Source organism: Hemitrygon akajei, chromosome 19 (assembly GCF_048418815.1).
Source record: "Hemitrygon akajei chromosome 19, sHemAka1.3, whole genome shotgun sequence".
NCBI lineage: Eukaryota > Metazoa > Chordata > Chondrichthyes > Myliobatiformes > Dasyatidae > Hemitrygon > Hemitrygon akajei.
This window is the reverse complement of record NC_133142.1, coordinates 71,878,562-71,897,679: the sequence shown is the minus strand read 5'-3', so window position 1 is coordinate 71,897,679 and position 19,118 is coordinate 71,878,562. Positions and strand designations below refer to the sequence as shown.

The 19,118-nt window shown below is 39.4% G+C and overlaps 1 protein-coding gene across 10 annotated transcripts in view; it reads right to left on the bottom strand.

The window, feature by feature from the left end:
* Positions 1-19,118, bottom strand: part of LOC140742059 (SRSF protein kinase 3) — a 191,376-nt gene that overhangs the window by 1,324 nt on the left and 170,934 nt on the right. For all 10 annotated transcript variants that reach the window (XM_073072832.1, XM_073072833.1, XM_073072826.1 and 7 more), the window contains 5 exons: positions 12,329-12,485; positions 11,504-11,604; positions 10,368-10,475; positions 8,484-8,553; positions 636-728 (listed from right to left, as the gene is read on the bottom strand). In XM_073072832.1, coding sequence (XP_072928933.1) covers positions 636-728; positions 8,484-8,553; positions 10,368-10,475; positions 11,504-11,604; positions 12,329-12,485 — 529 coding nt within the window. The remainder of the gene's footprint in view (positions 1-635; positions 729-8,483; positions 8,554-10,367; positions 10,476-11,503; positions 11,605-12,328; positions 12,486-19,118) is intronic.

The following is a 19,118-nucleotide window of genomic DNA, read 5'->3' as shown; positions in this document are numbered from 1 at the left end:
CAGTTCACCACTAAATTTTCCCAGAGTAGATAGGGAAGGTCAATAAAAGTTGTCTTTCTCAGCAATGCTCAGATTCTAGAAAATGATATAGATTGAGTAAACAGTGCATTGATCTATCAAGATTTAAGGAGGACCTGAGTTATAGGGAAAAGGTAAATAGGTTAGGACTTTATTCCCCGAAGCATAAGAGAATGAGGGGAGACTTGATAGAGGTATACAAAATTATGAGGGGCATAAATAGGGTAAACGCAAACAGACTTTTTCCACTGAGGTTGAGCGAGACTAGAACTAGAGGTCATGGGTTAAGGGTGAAAAGTGAAATGTTTAAGGGGAACACGAGGGGATTTTCCTCACTCAAAAATTGTTGATTGTGGAACAAGCTGCCAACAGAAGCAGTGGATGCAGGTTTGGTTTTACCATTTAAGAGAAGTTTGGATAAGTACATGGAAGGGATGGGTGTGGAGGGCTGTGGTCGGGGTGCAGGTCGATAGGACGAAGCAGAATAATAGTTCAGCATGGACTAGATGTGCTGAAGGGCCTGTGTCTGTGTTCTGTGACTCAATGACTAAGTGACAAGTTTGGGGACCAGCACTGCATCTGATTGAGTTTAGGATTCAAATGATTTGCTACTTTACCTTTAAGGTTGAAGAAATCTTTGGAATACTTTCCAGAGAATGCACACTTCAAAGGGATTCTCCCAAGCAGCTCAATAATATGTGCAATATGGTCTGTCACGGAGAAGAGCAAGAGCAAGGATAAGCAATGAAGAACCACAGACTTTGTTTTGGCATCACTGTAAATCTGAAACCTTTCTTAAAGTCTAAACCACAAATGAGTTCTCTGGAGTGACACAAATGCATTAAAATCCATTTTCAGAATTAAAGTAGCCAGAATCGATTTGACTGAAAATTTTTAAATTGGCATTGACAGTAAATGCATGCAAAATATTAGAGTATGTTTGAATGTGAGAGACCAACAAACTATGGAACTGGGCCTAAAATGTCTGCTTAGTCCCTACCACTTGATAACCAATGTTACAGAATTTTTCAAGGAAGTTACAAGGAAAGCTAATGAAGGCAAGGCAGTGGATGTTGTCTTTATGGACTTTAGCAAGGCCTTTGAAAAGGGATGTTGGTGAGAAAGGCTGAATCACTTGGCATTCAAAATGAGGTGGTAAATTGGATTAGACTTCAGCTTCGCGGAAGAAGCCAGAGAACGGTAGTAGATGGTTGCCTCTCTGACTGGAGGTCAATGGCTATTGGTGTGCCGCAGGGATCGGTGCTGGGTCTGTTATTGTTTGTCATCTATATCAACGATCTGGATGATAATCTGGAAAACTCGATCAGCAAATTTGCGGATGACTCCAAGGTTGGAGGTGTAATGGGCAGTGGGGAAGGCTATCAAAGCTTGCATTGAGATCTGGGCTAGCTGGTGACACAGGCTGAAAAATGGCAGGTGGAATTTAACACAGACGAGTACGAGGTGTTAGACTTTGGGAGGACCAACCAGGATAGGTCTTACATGGAGAGCATAGGGCACTGGGGAGTGCAGTAGAAGAAAGGGATCTGGGAATACAGAACCATAATTCCTTTAAAGTGGTGTTATAGGTAGACAGGATCATAAAGAAAGCTTTTTGCACATTGGCCTTCATAAATCAATGTACTGAGTACAGGAGTTGAGATGTTATGTTGAAGTTGTGCAAGACATCGGTGAGGCCTAATTTGGAGTATTGTGTTCAGATTTAGTCACCTACCTAAAGGAAAAATATGTACAAGATTGAAAGAGTGTAGAAAAATGTACAAGAATGTTGTTGGCTCTTGAGGACCTCAGTAATAGGGAAAGGTTGAATAGGTTAGGACTTTATTCCCTGGAACGTAGAAGATTGAAGGGAGATTTGATGGAGGTATACAAAATTATGAGGGGTATAGATATGGTGAATGCAAACAGGCTTTTTCTGCTGAGTTTGAGTGAGACTAGAACTAAATGTCATGGGGGTTAAGGGTGAAAGATGAAATGTTTAAAGGGAACATGAGGGAGAACTTGTTTACAGTGGATGGTGAGAGTGGAATGAGCTTCCAGTGCAAGTGGTGGATGCGGGGTCAATTTCAATATTTAAGAGAAATTTGGATAGGTGCATGGAAAGGAGGGGTTTTGTGGATTCTGGTTAATTGGGCTATTGATTCATGGAGGCAGCTGCTTATTTGGGACAACTCTTAAAGAACAAAAAATAAATGAGAAAATAGCTGGGAATCCTTTTGTTTCGAACACTTTGCCACTTTACTGGGACAGGAGACTGTTGTCGAACAGTTTCGAACTAGCGTCAGTCGTATGCACTTGTGTTTGGCTGTTAGACACTACACTGTGCTTAAAACAAAGAGTTTTAAAATAGTGTCATTTGTGTGCACTTGCATTCAAAATGCAGTGATTTATGTCACTGATAGTTGAGGAGAAATAAGCAGTAAGACAATCTAGAACTGTTTTGCTCACTGCATTTTAAAGAATTCAGATGCTAGAAATGGCCGGGAATGAAAATGAAACAATTCCACTACTTCAACAAGTTAGAAACTATGAAGAATTGGAAAGTATTGACAGTCACCTTGAATGTTACAATTGCAGACACAATTGCTGAAAGCATTGTATGAAGGCAGTCCATTATTTGCATTAGTTGTCTGCGCTGATTTTATTCATTTATAACCAATCGAAAGAACACAGCAGCATACACTGGATGAATTCCTCCATTAATAATTAGTAGGAACTAATACACAGTTTTATAGTACTGTAGTAGTAGTATTGGTAGTATGCTAAATTGTTTTGTATTTCATTTAAACTCATAATTTATTACACAATTAAATAGTGTTATGTACCCCCAGGGTTCATTTTTTTCTGTGGACTGTCACTTTAAAATGCCAGGAGAATGAAACTGACTTTTGGACACTTTGATTTCCACTGATTACAAACTTGCTTGGTTACTATGGTGAGAGAGTTGGAGTTATTTAATGGACAATCGATGTTTTGGTTTCTCTGCGGCTTATTTTGAATATACAAGGACACAGGTACACACAACTCAGAGTCAAGATGGATTTGGTCAATAGAAGACACCAGTGAGTCGGTCGCTAATTTAAACTTTCAGTAGCTCAAAAGATCAATCCAGAGTATTGATAAAGGACTCTAAGTAGCCCGTGAGGGTGAGTTTGTTTCCATTCAGCTACGAAAGTGTGATTGTCACTTAGTTAATCCACAGGAGTGGGCTTTCTGGTGAGGGGAAAACCTTTGTGAATACCACGTGTGTGTTTTCCCTTTTGTCTCGGTGGTGGTAGTTCACTAAAGAAACGCACCCCTGGGGCATATCACTGTTGGAGTTATTTTGTATGTTGTGGAACTGGATAAGTAGCTATTACGTTGTGTGTGATTGGGGTAACCTTGTGGAATCTACCGGTGTGTCGACCCTTACCTGGCTGGTGGTTCCCTTGAAGATGGTCCCCTTTGTGATGAGCTACTGTTGGTGATAATCCATACGTGGATTCTGTTTGAGTATCCCGTGGCCACCACTTTGAAATGTTTTGTAGCTGAATTCGGGTGTGGTACCACTTGTGTTGAAGGGAAGATCACTGTCGGTGATACATCGTGTGTGGAGTGGAACAACTTTGGAGATAAAACCTACTGCTATTGTTATTTTGTATTGCTGTTGTGGGGTCTGTGGAATATCGACATGTCTTCTCACAACATTCACCTTTGGATTACAAACATCTCACATTAATTAACCTGTGAATTGAACTTTTCTTACATACCATCGTGAGACTGTAACTCTTGCCACCTGAGCTTGAATAAATTTGAGAACTTTATTTATACCTATATATGCATAATACCGTTAACTCTTGATTTACCTGGTTTAAGTTACTCTATTAGGTAGTTACTAATAAAGTAGTGTTTTGTTAACAGCAAAACCAGACTCCAGGTGTGTTCTATTGCTGCTGATACCTTTACAGGGTTGTGTGTGTGTGACACTAGGCCGCTGTATTGGGCCAAAATGTACTGGTCCCAATGTGTTCCGATTAACAGGAATCCACTGTACTTTAGAACTGTATTCCTTGTTATGTAGGCAAATTTAACAGACAATTTCTACGGAACTATAGTCCATAGACAACTAGACTTGTGCCTATACTATTTTAAGTAAGGCTAGTTGAGGGATGAGTGTTGATCTGGACACTAGGAGACCTTCGTGCTTTCAGTATTGCCAGGGGATATACATCTATCTACATGCTTCCTTAATTAATCTCTCCCCAACCACACAAGTGCAGCCTTTCAGATGAGATAATAAATGACAATTGTAAAATTCTGTCTTTTAAAAAAGCCATGATTGGTTGGCAGCAAGGTGACGCAACAGGTAGTACAGCTGTCTTTAAAGTATGGTAAGGGTATTGGTCGTGTTCTAATTTGTTACACATTTCATTTAAATACACAGGTTGTTACTCAGTTAAATGGTAGTTTGTCTTTTTTACAGCTATTTAACTATTTCCATGAAACTTCAGCTAATTGGGCCGAAATGTACCAATTAACCGGAAACCACTTTCTACTTAAGTAAAACATGCACTTATTAGCCACTTTATTACGCATCTTCTGCACCTAATATTGTGGCCAATGTGTGTACGTTCATGGTCTTCTGCTGCTGTAGCTCATCCACTTCAAGGCTCGATGTGTCATGTGATCAGAGATGTTCTTCCACACAACACTGTTGTGACATTTGGTTATTTGAGTTACTGTCGTCTTCTTGACAGCTTGAACCAGCCTGGCCATTCTCCATAAGATACAGAAGCACAATTAGGCCATTGGGCCACTCCAACATTCCATCATGGCTGATTTATTATCCCTCTCAACCCCATTCTCTTGCCTTCTTCTTGTAACCTTTGATGCCTTGGTTAATCAAGAATGTATCAACCTCCACCTTAAATATACCCAATAACTTGACCTCCACAGCCATCTGTGCAAATTAATTCCACAGATCACCACCCTCTGGCTAAAGTCCACACCTTTATTCTTTCTACCCAAGGTGCATGACCATGCACTTTCCGACACTATATTCCATCTGCCACTTCTTTGCCCATTCTTCCAATCTGTCTAAATCCATCTGTAGACTCCTTGCTTCCTCAACACTACCTGCTCCTCCATGTATCTTCATATCATTCACAAACTTGGCTACAAAGCCATCAATTCTGTCATCCAAATCTTTAATATATACTTGAACATAAGCGGTTCCAACACCGACCCCTGCAGAACACCCCTAGTTACTGGCAGGCAGCCAGAAAAAGGCCCACTTTATTTCCACGTTTTACCTCCTGTCAATCTTCTATCTTGCAATACCTTGGGCTATTATCTTGTTAAGCAGTCTCATATGCAGCACCTTGTCAAAGGCCTTCTGAAAATCCAAATAAACAATATCCAGTGACTCTCCTTTATCTATATTTCCTGTTATTTCCTAAAAGAATTCCAACAGATTTGTCAAGGAAACCATGCTCACCTTGGCCTATTTTACCTTGTGCCTCCAAGTATTCCAAAACCTCATCTTTAACAATAGACTCCAACATCTTTCCAACCACTGAAACCAGGCTTCCCTTCCTTCTTAAATCTTCAATTTTCCAGTCCTCTGGAACCATTCCAGGATAGAGTGATTATTAAAAGATCATTACTAATGCCTCCAAAATCTCTTCAACTACCTCTTTCAGAATCCTGGAGTGTAGTCCATTTAGTCCAGTGACTTATCTACCTTCAGACTTTTCAGATTCCCAAGCACCTTCTCCTTACTATTAGCAATGACATGCTCCTCTGCCCCCGATACTCTCGCATTTCTGGTATTCTGCTAGTGTCTTCCAGTGAAGACTGACGCAAATACTTATTGAGTTTGTTGTCATTTCCTTATCTCCTATTTTCTCAGCTGACCTCTATCATTAACAAGACATTTTCACACACAGAACTGCTGCTCACTGAATGTTTTTGTTTTTTGCACCATTCTCTGAAAACTCGAGAGACGGTTGTGTGTGAAAATCCCAGGAGATCAGCAGCTTCTGAGATACTCAAACCACCCCATCTGGCACCAACAATCAATCTGAGCAACAACTGAACCTCTTGACCATATCTGCATACATTGAGTTGCTGCCGTATGATTGGCTGATTAGATATCTGCACTGCTGTACCTAATAAAGTGGCCACTGCCTATAAAGTGTCGGAGAAATTCAGTGGATTAGGCTGCAGCTATGGAAGGCAACGGACAGTCAGTACGAGACTCTTCACTTGGATAACACCAAAGAAAATCATTGGATATGAGCCGGGGCTGGGAATGATGAAACAGTCTGGAAGGGTTCATTTCTTCAGTATTCACTACGGAAAAGGACCTTGGCGATTGACTTACAGTGGACTGAGAAGTATGAACATATAGACATTAAGAAAGAGGATGTGCTGGAGCTTTTGGAAAGCATCAAGTTAGATAAGTCACCAGGACCAGACGAGATGTACCCCATGCTACTGTGGGAGGTGACAGAGGAGATTGGTGAGCCTCTGGCAATGATCTTTGCATCATCGATGAGGACGGGAGAGGTTCCAGAGGATTGGAGGGTTGCGGATGTTGTTCCATTATTCAAGAAAGGGAGTAGAGATAGCCCAGGAAATTATAGACCAGTGAGTCTTACCTCAGTGGTTAGTAAGTTCATGGAGAGGATCCTGAGAGTCAAAGAGAGGTCATGCCTTACGAGCCTGATTGAATTTTTTGAGGATGTGACTAAACGCATTGATGAAGATAGAGCAGTAGACGCAGTGTATATGGATTTCAGCAAGGCATTTGATAAGGTTTCCAAATTGGCAATGATCTTTGCATCATCAATGGGGACGGGAGAGGTTCTGGAGGATTGGAGGGTTGCGGATATTGTTCCATTATTCAAGAAAGGGAGTACAGATAGTACAGGAAATTATAGACCAGTGAGTCTTACTTCAGTTGTTGGTAAGTTGATGGAGAAGATCCTGAGAGGCAGGATTTATGAACATTTGGAGAGGCATAATATGATTAGGAATAGTCAGCATGGGTTTGTGAAAGGCAGGTTGTGCCTTACGAGCCTGATTGAATTTTTTGAGGATGTGACTAAACACAATGATGAAGGAAGAGCAGTAGATGTAGTGTATTTGGATTTCAGCAAGGTATTTGAGAAGCTACCGCATACAAGGCCTATTAAGAAAGTAAGGAGGCATGGGATCCAAGGGGACCTTGCTTTGTGGATCCAGAATTGGCATGCCCACAGAAGACAAAGAATGATTGTAAAAGGGTCATATTCTGCATGGAGGTTGGTGACCAGTGGTGTTCATCAAGGATCTGTTCTGGGACCCTTTCTCTTCATGATTTTTATAAATGACCTGGAAGAGGAAGTGGAGGGAAGGGTTAGTTAATAGGCTGATGACACAAAGGTTGGGGGTGTTGTGGATAGTGTGGAGGGCTGTCAGAAGTTACAGTGGGACATTGATAGGATGCAAAACTGGACTGAGAAGTGACAGATGGAGTTCAACCCAGATAAGTGTGAAGTGGTTCATTTTGGTTGGTCAAATATGATGGCAGAATAGAGTATTAATGGTAAGACTCTTGGCAGTGTAAAGGATCAGAGGGATCTTGGGGTCCGTGTCCATAGGACACTCAAAGCAGCTGCTTGGTTACAATGGTATACGGTGCATTGGCCTTCATCAACTGTAGAATTGAGATCATGAGCCGAGAGGTAATGTTATAGCTATATAGGACTTCAGACCTCACTTGGAGTACTGTGCTCAGTTCTGGTCACCTCACTACAGGAAGGATGTGGAAACCATGGAAAGGGAACAGAGGAGATTTACAAGGATGTTGCCTGGATTGGGGAGCATGCCTTATGAAAACCTTATGAAAGGTTGAGTGAACTCAGCCTTTTCTCCCTGGACCAACAGAGGATGAGAGGTGACCTGATGGAGGTGTACAAGATTATGAGAAGCTTTGATCGTGTGGATTATCAGAGGCTTTTTCCCAGGACTGGAATGGCTAACATGAGAGAGTACAGTTTTAAGGTGCTTGGAAGTAGGTACAGAGGGGTGTCAGGGGTAAGTTTTATACTCAGAGAGTGGTGAGTGCGCGGAATGGGCTGCCGGCGACTGTGGTGGAGGCGGATACAATAGGGTATTTTAAGAAACTCCTGGACAGGTACATGGAGCTCAGAAAAATAGAGGGCTATGGGTAACCCTTGGCAATTTCTAAGGTAAGGACATGTTCGGCACAGCTTTGTGGGCTGAAGGGCCTGTATTGTGCTGTAGGTTTTCTATGTTTCTAATGTCGTTCCTTGTTGTACACCTATTCTTTTGTCCCTATGTCTCTTACATTGAAAACACTAACGCTGATTGACTTAGAGGAAGGGAATCTATTGGAGAATATGTTTATGATTGGATCAATGCTCCCATTTGATCTTGATTAAGATATGCTCCCTTACCCTCATCTTCAGAGAAGGTCTTTCCAGGTCGAGGGTCAAACAAGTATTCACCCGTTGCCAGCTCAAATGCCTGTGTATGTAAAAAGAGGTTTACAGTATTTCCATTTTGATATATTGAGCATGAAATGCGTAAAGCACTCACATTTAGTAAAACATTGAAGATAACGAAGCACTAACAACTCTAATACTGCATGCAAATATTGACTGTGCACTGCTTGCAAGATTGAAGTGAGTAGATTCTCCCCTTTTTCCTAAATTTTAGAGGATTCTGCTTCAGAGACTTGGCGTGCAATGGTATGATTCTTGCATTGTGTTTACTCAAACTGGGCTTGTCCAGAAGATGACAAAGAAAGGATGAAAAATTTGGAGAGATGTGAGCTTCCCTTATAAATTCCTCTTTCTCAGCTCAGGTATCCACGTGAAGTGAACTAGGGGCAGACAGCACTTTCCGTAGTCATGACATTGAGTTTGGTTTGTGAGGGATCAGTGTTCAGTTTGTCATTTACCGAAGTCATCGATAAGCACAGCATCTATAACTGATCTGTATTAGCCACTGTGGGCAGTAAGGGTATTTCAGAGGGTAGTTTAGAATCAACCACATATCAGTGGTAGCGTAATCAGATAAAGGTCAAAAGGAGGCAGCAGAAGGGTACAGCTGCTAGATCTGCTGCCTTACAACTCCTACAATGTCTGGTACTGTCTGTGGAGTTAGCCTAATCTTTGTGACTGTGTGCTAGCTGTTAGGTTAATTGGGCACTGTAAGTTAGCCTTAGTTGTGTTAGTGAGTGGTAGAATCTGGGGTGAGTTCATGGGAATAGAGGGAAATAGGATGGGTCAGAATCAGATTACAGTTAAAACAGGTGCATGTGGACTCAGTAGCCCGTAGGATCTGTTTCCATACAGAGTCTTCTTATGAATCTTAAAAGGTATAATTCATTCCCTAAAGGACATGAATGAATCAAGTTGTTTTAAAAAAATTCTGTTGCTTCATGTACAAATGTACTTAATTCCTCTAGAACCCCAGGGTTCTGAAAGAGTGGCTGAAGAGATCATGGAGACATTAGTAATGATCCTTTAAGCATCAGTAGATTTGGCAATGGTTCCGGAAGACTGGTAAATTTCAAATGTCACCACTCTTCAAGAAGAGAGAGAGGCAGAAGAAAGGAAAGCATAGGACAATTAGTCTGACCTCAGCGGTAGGGAAGATATTGGAGTCAATTATTATGGATGAGGTCTCAGGGTACTTGGAGGCACGTGATAAAATAGGCCAAAGTCAACATGTTTCCTCAAGGGAAAATCTTGCCTGACAAATCTGTTGGAATTCTTTGAGGAAATACCAGGCAAGATAGACAAAGGAGGATTGGGTGATGTTGCATACTTGGATTTTCACCGGAATTCAGAAGATTAAAGGGTGACCTCATTGAAACCGATCGAATGGTAAGAGGTCTTGATACAGTGGATGTGGAGAGTATGTTTTCTATAGTGGGAGTCTAAGACCAGAGAACACAGATTCAGAATAGAGAGGCATCCTTTTAGAATGGAGATGAGGAATAATTTCTTTAGCCAGAGAGTGGTGAGTCTATGTTTATAAGCTAAATTTTTGTATATATGGTCTCACTCAAACAGTTACTTGTTTTTTTAGGACTGCTTTTATGTTTGTATTTATTGTGTGCGTTTTTTTGTTTCTTAATGTGTTCTTTATGCTTTTTGTGTTTATTTATGCTGCAGCTGATCTGAAGTAACAGTCATTTTGTCCTTTACACTCAAGTGCTGAGAATGACAATAACCAATCTTGAATGTTGAACTCATACAATTTATAATGCATTAATTTACAAAGTAATAAGTAGCTTCAGAGTGTAAACTGGAAACATTGCTTTCTTTTACCACGCAAGCTGTGCTCCAAATGTCAGCAGGTGGCCCATAACCAGCGCCCAGGATGACCTCCAGTGCACGGTACGGTCTTGTCTGAATCTTTTCTGTAACGTGTTTGAACTGGAACCAAGGTAAAAAAAAAAGCATAATAAAAAGATGAGTAATCTCAGGAGCCCAAGTCATTCGGTTTCTTTATTTATTTACTGAGATACAGTGCAGAAAAGGCCATTCTGGCCCTTCAAACTAGCAGCCCCTGATTAACCCCAGTCTAATTATGGGGCAATTTACAATGACCAATTAACCCACTAAATGGTAGATCTTTGGACTGTGGGATGAAACTGTAGCACCTGGAGAAAACCTTCCACAGGGCTGATGTACAGAAACCTTAGAGATGACATTGGAATTGTACTCCAAACTTTGATGCCCTGAGCTGTTATAGCATCACTCTAACTGCTACGTTGGTAGGTTAATAGATTCTTGATTAGGTGTCAAAGGTTACAGGCAGAAGGCGCAGGAGATTGGGGTTGACAGGGATAACAACTTAGCTATGATGGAATGTGGAGAAGATTTGAGAGCCAAATGGCCTAATTCTGCTCTTATGCCAAATGGTCAAATGGTAATTTGAGAAAGTTAAACAAGGTTTTTTTTGTGAACATCTTTTTTCACTTTGTTTCATTGCTGTATTACAAATGTCGTGACTTTGGCACATGCAATGTGATGAGCTGTACTTCACTTGCAGCATTATAGATAACTGAAATCTGATTGTACTTTGTTATCACAGATGTGTGGGTCTATTCAAATGCAATTGCATGGGTATTTTATATTGAAGCCACAATTTCTTCCAGAATCACTTCACATTGACCCCAGTAATGGGAATTAAGACACAGAATGATTTTCAGCCACATTATAATGGTACACACTTCACACTATCATCAAAAGAGAACATCATTTATTCTAAGAATAAGGGATGATGCTTCAGGGAGCTAGAAATATGAGGGATAGGGACAATGTTTTCGACCAAACTCAGAGAGGAGGCTCTTGGCTGAGACTTATATACTCCAATTATGTAAACTGATATTCGAGCAATCTACATGAAGATCGTCTCGACAATATTAATTCCTGTCCTTCCATGACTGCATGGAACTCACTGTCCAGCAACCGCTTCCCAGGTCCACAATCTTTACACTTATTTCTTCAGCATATTTGGGATCCAAAGGGTTCGGAAGTGAATGTTCTGTGTTAATTTCTCCTGAAAATGACAAGAAAAATCAGATCAAAGGAGATAAACAACAAATCTCTGGTCATATTTAACATATTTTTTACCAGTATCCTTGGACTCTGAGAAGAGTTTTGATAACAGTAGTATATTGATGATGGAATTTTGACCACTGCTTCAGTATAAAATATGCAAATGAAGGAAGACAACTCAGAATTCCTTATTTATGGAATACCAGATTCCGTAAAGGAAGGAAGGATGGAGGGAATGTAAGAAAGGAAGACAGACTAATATGATCCCAGGACACCCAAAATCACTTTACAACCATCAGAATACACCAAAATGTACTTGTTTTAATCCAGGAAGTGCAGTGGGGAAATATAAATAGCAAGCTCTTATAACAGCAAGGGGATAATGACCAATCTTTAGGTCTTCTTGGTCAAGGTAGGGATAGCATCCTTGTACAACGGATTAGGAGGAAACATTTTGTGTTTTTGGTGTCCTGGTTCACGCTTATCTTTGGAATATTAAAATAGTGTGAACGTAAACACAAGAGATCCTACAAATAATGAAAATCCAGAGTCATTCACACAAAATGCTAGAGGAACTCGACAGGTCAGACAGCTTAGTTGATGTTTATGGATAAGTCTTAGCCTGAAACATCAAATGTTTATTCCTCTCCACAGATGCTACCTTACCTGTGAGTTCCTCCAGCATTTTGTGTGTGTTATATTGTAAACTTCCTGCCAATAACTACCTGTTAGACTCTGTGCATCTTTTCCAGTTCCCGGTTGCATGGAAACAGCTATTTGATTGAGATATTGTTGGTTGAGACAGAGAAGAATGTTATCTGGTTTGATATCCGTGTGCAGAATCTTGCACTTGGTATGCAGATAGTTCAACCCTTGTAGAACCTATCATATGAGGACAGAAAGCAGTCAGAACAGTTAAACTGCTTCCAAAACAAAAACTGAACGATCAACCAAACAAACTACAGTGGATTCAAGTTAATTGGGACACAACAGGAGCAATACATTTTGCTAAGTAACAAGGGGCAGCCTGAGTAACAAATAATGTATTTAAATGAAATACAAAACAAATTAGAACAGTGCTAATACTACTACAGTATTATAAAACTGTGCATTAGTTCCTAATTGTTATTGGCGGAGGTATTCATTTCACTGTATAGTATGATTGACTGCAAATGAACAAAATCAGTGCAGACATCTAATGTAGATAATGGACTGCCTTCATACAATAATTTCGATGATTACATCCTCCAAATCTTCATTTTCATTGTAACATTCATGATAATTGTTGAGAACTTCAAATTCTTTATAGTGCTTAACTTGTTATTTTTATTTTTTTATTCAATTTTCAAATTTGATTACATAGAGTAATAGAATAATATCTACCCTCCGCCTCTCCTTAACCCTTCCCCCCGTAACATACCCCTACCTAAAAAAAAAACAGAAGAAAGAAAGAAAGAAAGACTGCCTGAATATCAGAAGGTCTTCACATGCTCCATGGGATTCAAAGTAAATCTAATATATGTATTTGTTTCTTTCCCCAGAGGACCAACATCCTTATCATCACAGCACCTATATATACAATCCTATCTTTTGCAAATAAGGGTGCCAAATACTCAAAAATGTATCATATTTATTCCTTAAATTATAAGTAATTTTTTCAAGTGGAATACAGCTAAAGATTTCATTATTCCAAAGATCCATACTTAAATACGAATCTGATTTCCAAGTAACTGCAATAGCCTTTTTGGCTACTGCCAATGCAATTTTTATAAATACTTTCTGATATTTATTCAATTTAAGTTTCGGTTTTATCCCTACAATGTCACCTAATAAAAATAATATTGGGTTGTGTGGAAGTTGTGTTCCAATAATTTGTTCCAGTAAAACTCTTAAATTTATCCAAAAAGGTTGAATTTTGAAACAAGACCAAGCAGAATGTAAGAAAGTACCAATTTCACGATTACATCGAAAACATTGATCAGATAAGTTTGGATTCAATCTATTTACTTTTTGCGGTGTAATATATAATTGATGTAAAAAATTATATTGTACTAATCTGAGTTGAACATTTATTGTATTTGTCATACTGTCAAGACATAGTCTTGACCAAATTGTTTCATCAATATTAATATTCAAATCCGTTTCCCATTTTTGTCTTGACTTATGAATTCCTTGTTTAGGTGTCTGTTTTTGAATCAGATTATACATAAAAGAAGTAATTTTTAAAATTTTTCCTTTCTGAATTAAAGTTTCAATTTCATTAGGTTTCAGCAATAACATTGTTTGACCCAGTTTATCTCTTAAGTAAGCCCTTAACTGAAAATAACAAAAAAAGTGTTATTTGATATTTTATATTTATTCTTTAATTGTTCAAATGACATCAATATACCTCCTTCATAAGTCTCCAAATTTCAACACCATTCCAGTTAAAAAGGTCAACTAGACAAGGGTGTCCATTATCACCTACTTTATTTGTATTGGCGATAGAACCATTAGCTGAATTAATTAGAATGGATTCAGAATTAAGGGTTTTTAGAGTTAATCGGGAAGAATATAAGATTAATTTATTTGCAGATGATGTTTTGATCTATTTAACAAACCCATTACCTTCTAGACTGGAAGAATATGGGAAAGTATCAGGGTATAAAATAAACTGAGATAAAAGTGAAATTTTACCCCTTAACCAAAGGAGACTATAGTCAATGTTGATTAGCAACTCAATTTAGATGGCCGATAATGCTGTTAAAATGAATACATTTCCTAGATTACAGTATCTATTTCAAACACCACCAATACAATTGCCACAGAAGTTTTTTCAAGAGTTAAATAAATGTGTGAGGAAGTTTCTTTGGAAAGGTAAGATGTCAAGAATATCGTTGGAAAAATTGACATGGAAATTTGACTTAGGAGGGTTACAACTTCAAAATTTTAAGAATTATTATAAAGCAAATCAACTTAGATTTATTGCATCTTTTTTGACCAAGAAAAACCGGCATGGATTAGAATAGAATTAGATAAGATAGGAGAAAATACAGCGGAAGATTTTATATATAAATGGGAATCAAAATGGATACGGGAAAAGAAAGAATCTCCTATATTAAAACATTTGATTGATTTATGGAATAAGATAAATGTTGATGATGAAATAAAGAAATCTTTATTAGCAAGAAGACCTCTGATTCAAAACAGACTCATTCCTTCTACAATGGATAATCAACTTTTATATAATTGGTACCAAAAACAGATTAGTGCTTAACTTATTGAAGTAACAAAATCTTTTTATTTTCACTCCCAGCAGTTTCTGGCATCTCTGAGTCTGAATGCTTGAAACAGCAGTAAGCAAAGCAGTTCCAAATTGTCCTACTGCTTATTTATCACCAACTATCAGTGACAAAAATCACTACTTTTTGAACACAAGCACATTCAGCTAACACTATTTAGAAACAGTTTGCTCTGAGTATGGTGTAGTGTCAACCGGCCATAGAAGTATGCACATCTGACGCTAGTTAGAAACTGTTCAGGAACAGTCACTCGTCTCAAACAAACGACATAGTGCCCCAAATAAATGAAGAAAACCTCAATTATTTTCTCTTTTTTTTTTGTTCTTCAAGAGTCATCCGAAATAAGCAGCTACCTTGATTAACCAATGACCCAATTAACTGCATTATCCACTATATTATCAGATGTGAGGCACTCCGTCCAAAGAGCAAAGTCATATAATTTTTTTAAAAATTACATTTCTTATATTTTACTGTAGAGATCCTCTGTCAGATCTATTTTCTATCCATAGAACTGAATAAGATTGTTTGATATTTATTGGAATGGTAGAAAAATTAGAAGTGAATGAGACTGAGTAAGAAGAGGATGGAGAGCCTGCCTCAGGCTAAAAGTTCTGGCACGTAAGACTGAGTGAAAAAGAATATACATACCATTCAGAGTTGTAGATAATTGCAAATCTTACATGGAAACTAATGCTTAGTTTTCCAGTATTCATTGATTTTATTGGACACTAAAGGATTCAATAATATGAGAACTTAAGAACCAGGAGCAGGAGTAGGCCATCTGGTCTGTCCAGCGTGCTCCGCCATTCAATGAAATCATGGCTGATCCGCTGTGGACTCAGCTCTGCCTACATGCTTTTTCCCCATAACTTCATTCCCCGGCTGTGCAGAAATCTGTCTAACTGTGCCTTAAGTATATTTAATGAAGTAGCCACTGCTTCCCTGGGCAGAGAATTCCACAGATTCATTATGCTTTAGGAAAAGCTGTTCCTTGTCATCTTCATCCTAAATCTATTCCCCTGAATCTTGAGGCTATGTCCTCTAGTTCTAGTCTTACTTGCCAGTGGAAACAACTCCCCAGCCTCTATCTTATCTATCCCTTTCATAATTTAGATGTTTCGATAAAATCCCCTCTCATTCTTCTGAATTTCATTGAGTCCCAGGCAACTTAATCTTTCTTCATAGGTTAACCCCCTCATCTCCAGAATCAACCTGGTGAGCCTCCTCTGCACCACCTCCAAAGCTAGTATGTCTTTCCTCAATTAAGGAGACCAGAACTGCATGCAGTACTCTAGAGTGTGGGCATACCGGTACCCTGTACAGTTGCAGCATAACCTCCCTGCCCTTAAATTCAATCCCTCTGGCAATGAAGGCAATTCCATTTGCCTTCTTCATAGCCTGCAGCATCTGGAAACCAACATTTTGCGATTCATGCACAAACACTTCCAAGTCCTTCTGCACTGTCACATACTGCAATACTTCACCACTAAATAATAACCTGATCTATTATTTTTCCTTCCAAAGTGGATGGCCTCACACTTAACATTGTGCTACTCTATCTGTCAAACTCTTGCCCATTCATCTAAACTGTCTATATCTCTCCACATCCTCTACACTGTTTTGCTTTTTCACTCAGTTTAGTGTCATCAGCATATCTTAGATTGCTACACTTGGTCCCCTTATCCAAATAGTTCATACACACTCATGACTACTTCATTAGGTACAGGAGGTACATAATAAGTGACCATTGAGTGTATATTTGTGGGTCTGGCACTGAATCCTGTGGCACTCTGCTTACCACTGACTGTCAACACCAGGGAAACACCAATTTATCCCAACTCTCAGGCAAATAGAAATCAGGCAGGATAGTGGTCTTGAGAAACAATGTCCACCGTGATCTTATCTAATGGTAGGGTCAGACAGCCTGGTCCTGCATCTGTTCCTTATTATCTGCCCAAGAGAAGGGGGCATAGGTACAACTCTATCCCCATTCATGTTCTGACTTGTCAGTCCATGGCATCCTCTTCTGCCACGATGAGGCCACTGTCAGGATGGAGGAGCATCACCTCATATTCCGTCTAGATAGCCTCCAACCTGATGGCATGAACATGGATTTCTTCAAGTTCCAGTAATTTCTTTTTCCCCATCCCCACTTCTTCTATTCCCCGCTCTGATCTCGTCTCTTCTCCTCACCTGCCTTCAACATCCCTCTGGTGCCTCTCCTCTTTCCCTTTCCCCCATGCTCCACTCCCCTCTCCTTCTCCTGCCCTTTGCCTTTTCCACCCATCATCTCCCAGCTTCTTAGTTCATCACCCTCCCCACCCACATGACTTCACCTATCACTTTCCAGCTTCCACTTACCCAGCCTTCTCATTCTTGCACCTTTCCCATTCCTTTCCAGTCCTGATGAATGCTCGTGGCCCAAAATAATGACTGTTTATTCATGACCATAGATGCTGCCTGATCTGCTGAGTTCCTCTTGTGTTTATATATACAATTCTGTTAAGATAAAGAATGCACCTATTTATCAAGTCATTAGATTAGCCCAAAGCTCCGTACCCCCGGAGAATAAATTTTGAAGTGTAGGCACTGTTGTGTTAAAGGGAAATGCAGCAGAATTTGTACAGACTGCGAGATCCCACAGACAGTCTGTTCCCGAGGGGAAGAAAATAGTCACATTTCTGGGAAAATGCTTAGGCTTGTTTCTGATGGAACTGTCAGAGAAAATGGCCATAGTACTGGATAGGGACACAAAATACAAGGGCAACACATAAAATGCTGGAAGAACTCAGCAGGTCAGATAGCATCTATGGAGGGAAATAAATAGTTGTTTTGGGCCAAGACCCAGGGAAGGAAGAATTTTGGCTTCTTTCCCATTCCTTTCCTGTCCTGATGAAGGATCTCTGCCTGAAGTGTTGTCTGTTTGTTCCTCTTCATAGATGCTGTCTGAATTTCTCCACACATGTTGCTCTGGATTTCCACAATCTGCAGAATCTCGTGTTTTCCAAATTCAAGAGTTCTGGACAAACCATGCTAAATAACATTGAAGGTAATACATCTGATAATGTCTCATACCAGGTGAAAGAACACCCCGGATTCTGTGCCATGACTCTAGGAAAATTGTTGCCATTTTCTGTCCTGTAGTTTTGAGAAAATGGTCAGGCATTGGTCAGGCTGCTAATTAGGTGTTGCTCCAACATTGGACCTTGTAGATTTCAGAATGGGCAAAAGAACTTGGGTATAATAGCCAATTCTTATGTTATCAACACATCTGTGAATTCAACACCAGGTCTGAGGAGGTGCAAAGGATATCCTCTCCTTAACTTGAATGACAGCTGACAACTGTGAGAGCTGCAGATAAAAGTATGCTAATTTACATAGACTTTCTGATCTGTCATTAAATCTGTTCAAGAAACTTTCAGAAAAATTTCAAGTTGCTTATTAAGTTTAGATGTTTTGAGGTTTTGAAGGGTATTTTCAAAGGTCTTAGGGTTTTAAGAACTTTTGAGCTTTGTATGTTTTCTTTTAAAATGATCTGAGCATTTTTAGAAGATCTGATAACTCAGGGGTATGATCTATTTGACAATTTTTCGCCTGCTTTGAATGTGGGACTGGATTTGGCTGACCTCTAATGACATGGAAGCCCCTTTCGACAACAGGATCACAGTATCACAACTTGTCTATGTTGCTCAGGAGGCCACTAAGGAGTGTGGAGGTAAGGGGTTTAACTGATTAATTCATGCTATAAATACTAGAAATTGAACATTTAGACAGAGACGTAAAGATTTTTATTCCTCATGTAGGTGAAGAATGTAATAAGCCAATTCAGTTCAGATGTGCTCACCACTCAGTGCATTGTGACAAATTGTTACTAAAGGTAACTAGATTGCTTCATGCTGTTGTCCTTTATCAGGGCAACAATGATGGGCTGCAAATGAATAAGAGACAGGTCACTATTTATATCCTGAGGCCAATAAAAACAGTTTAGTACCAGTTTATTTGAAGCTTGTCCATAATTTAGAGTCATAGGGTTATATTACACAGAAGCAGGCCCTTTATCATGCACATCCATGCTAACCATTTTGCCCATCTACTGCCCACTTGGCTGCATTAAGACAATATCCTTCTATGTCTTGCCTATCCAAGTGTCTAAGTCTCTTTAACATATTGAATATATATAAAATATTACACCACCTTCTTTGCTAGTGTGGTCCTTGTATCTCTGTGTGGGGAA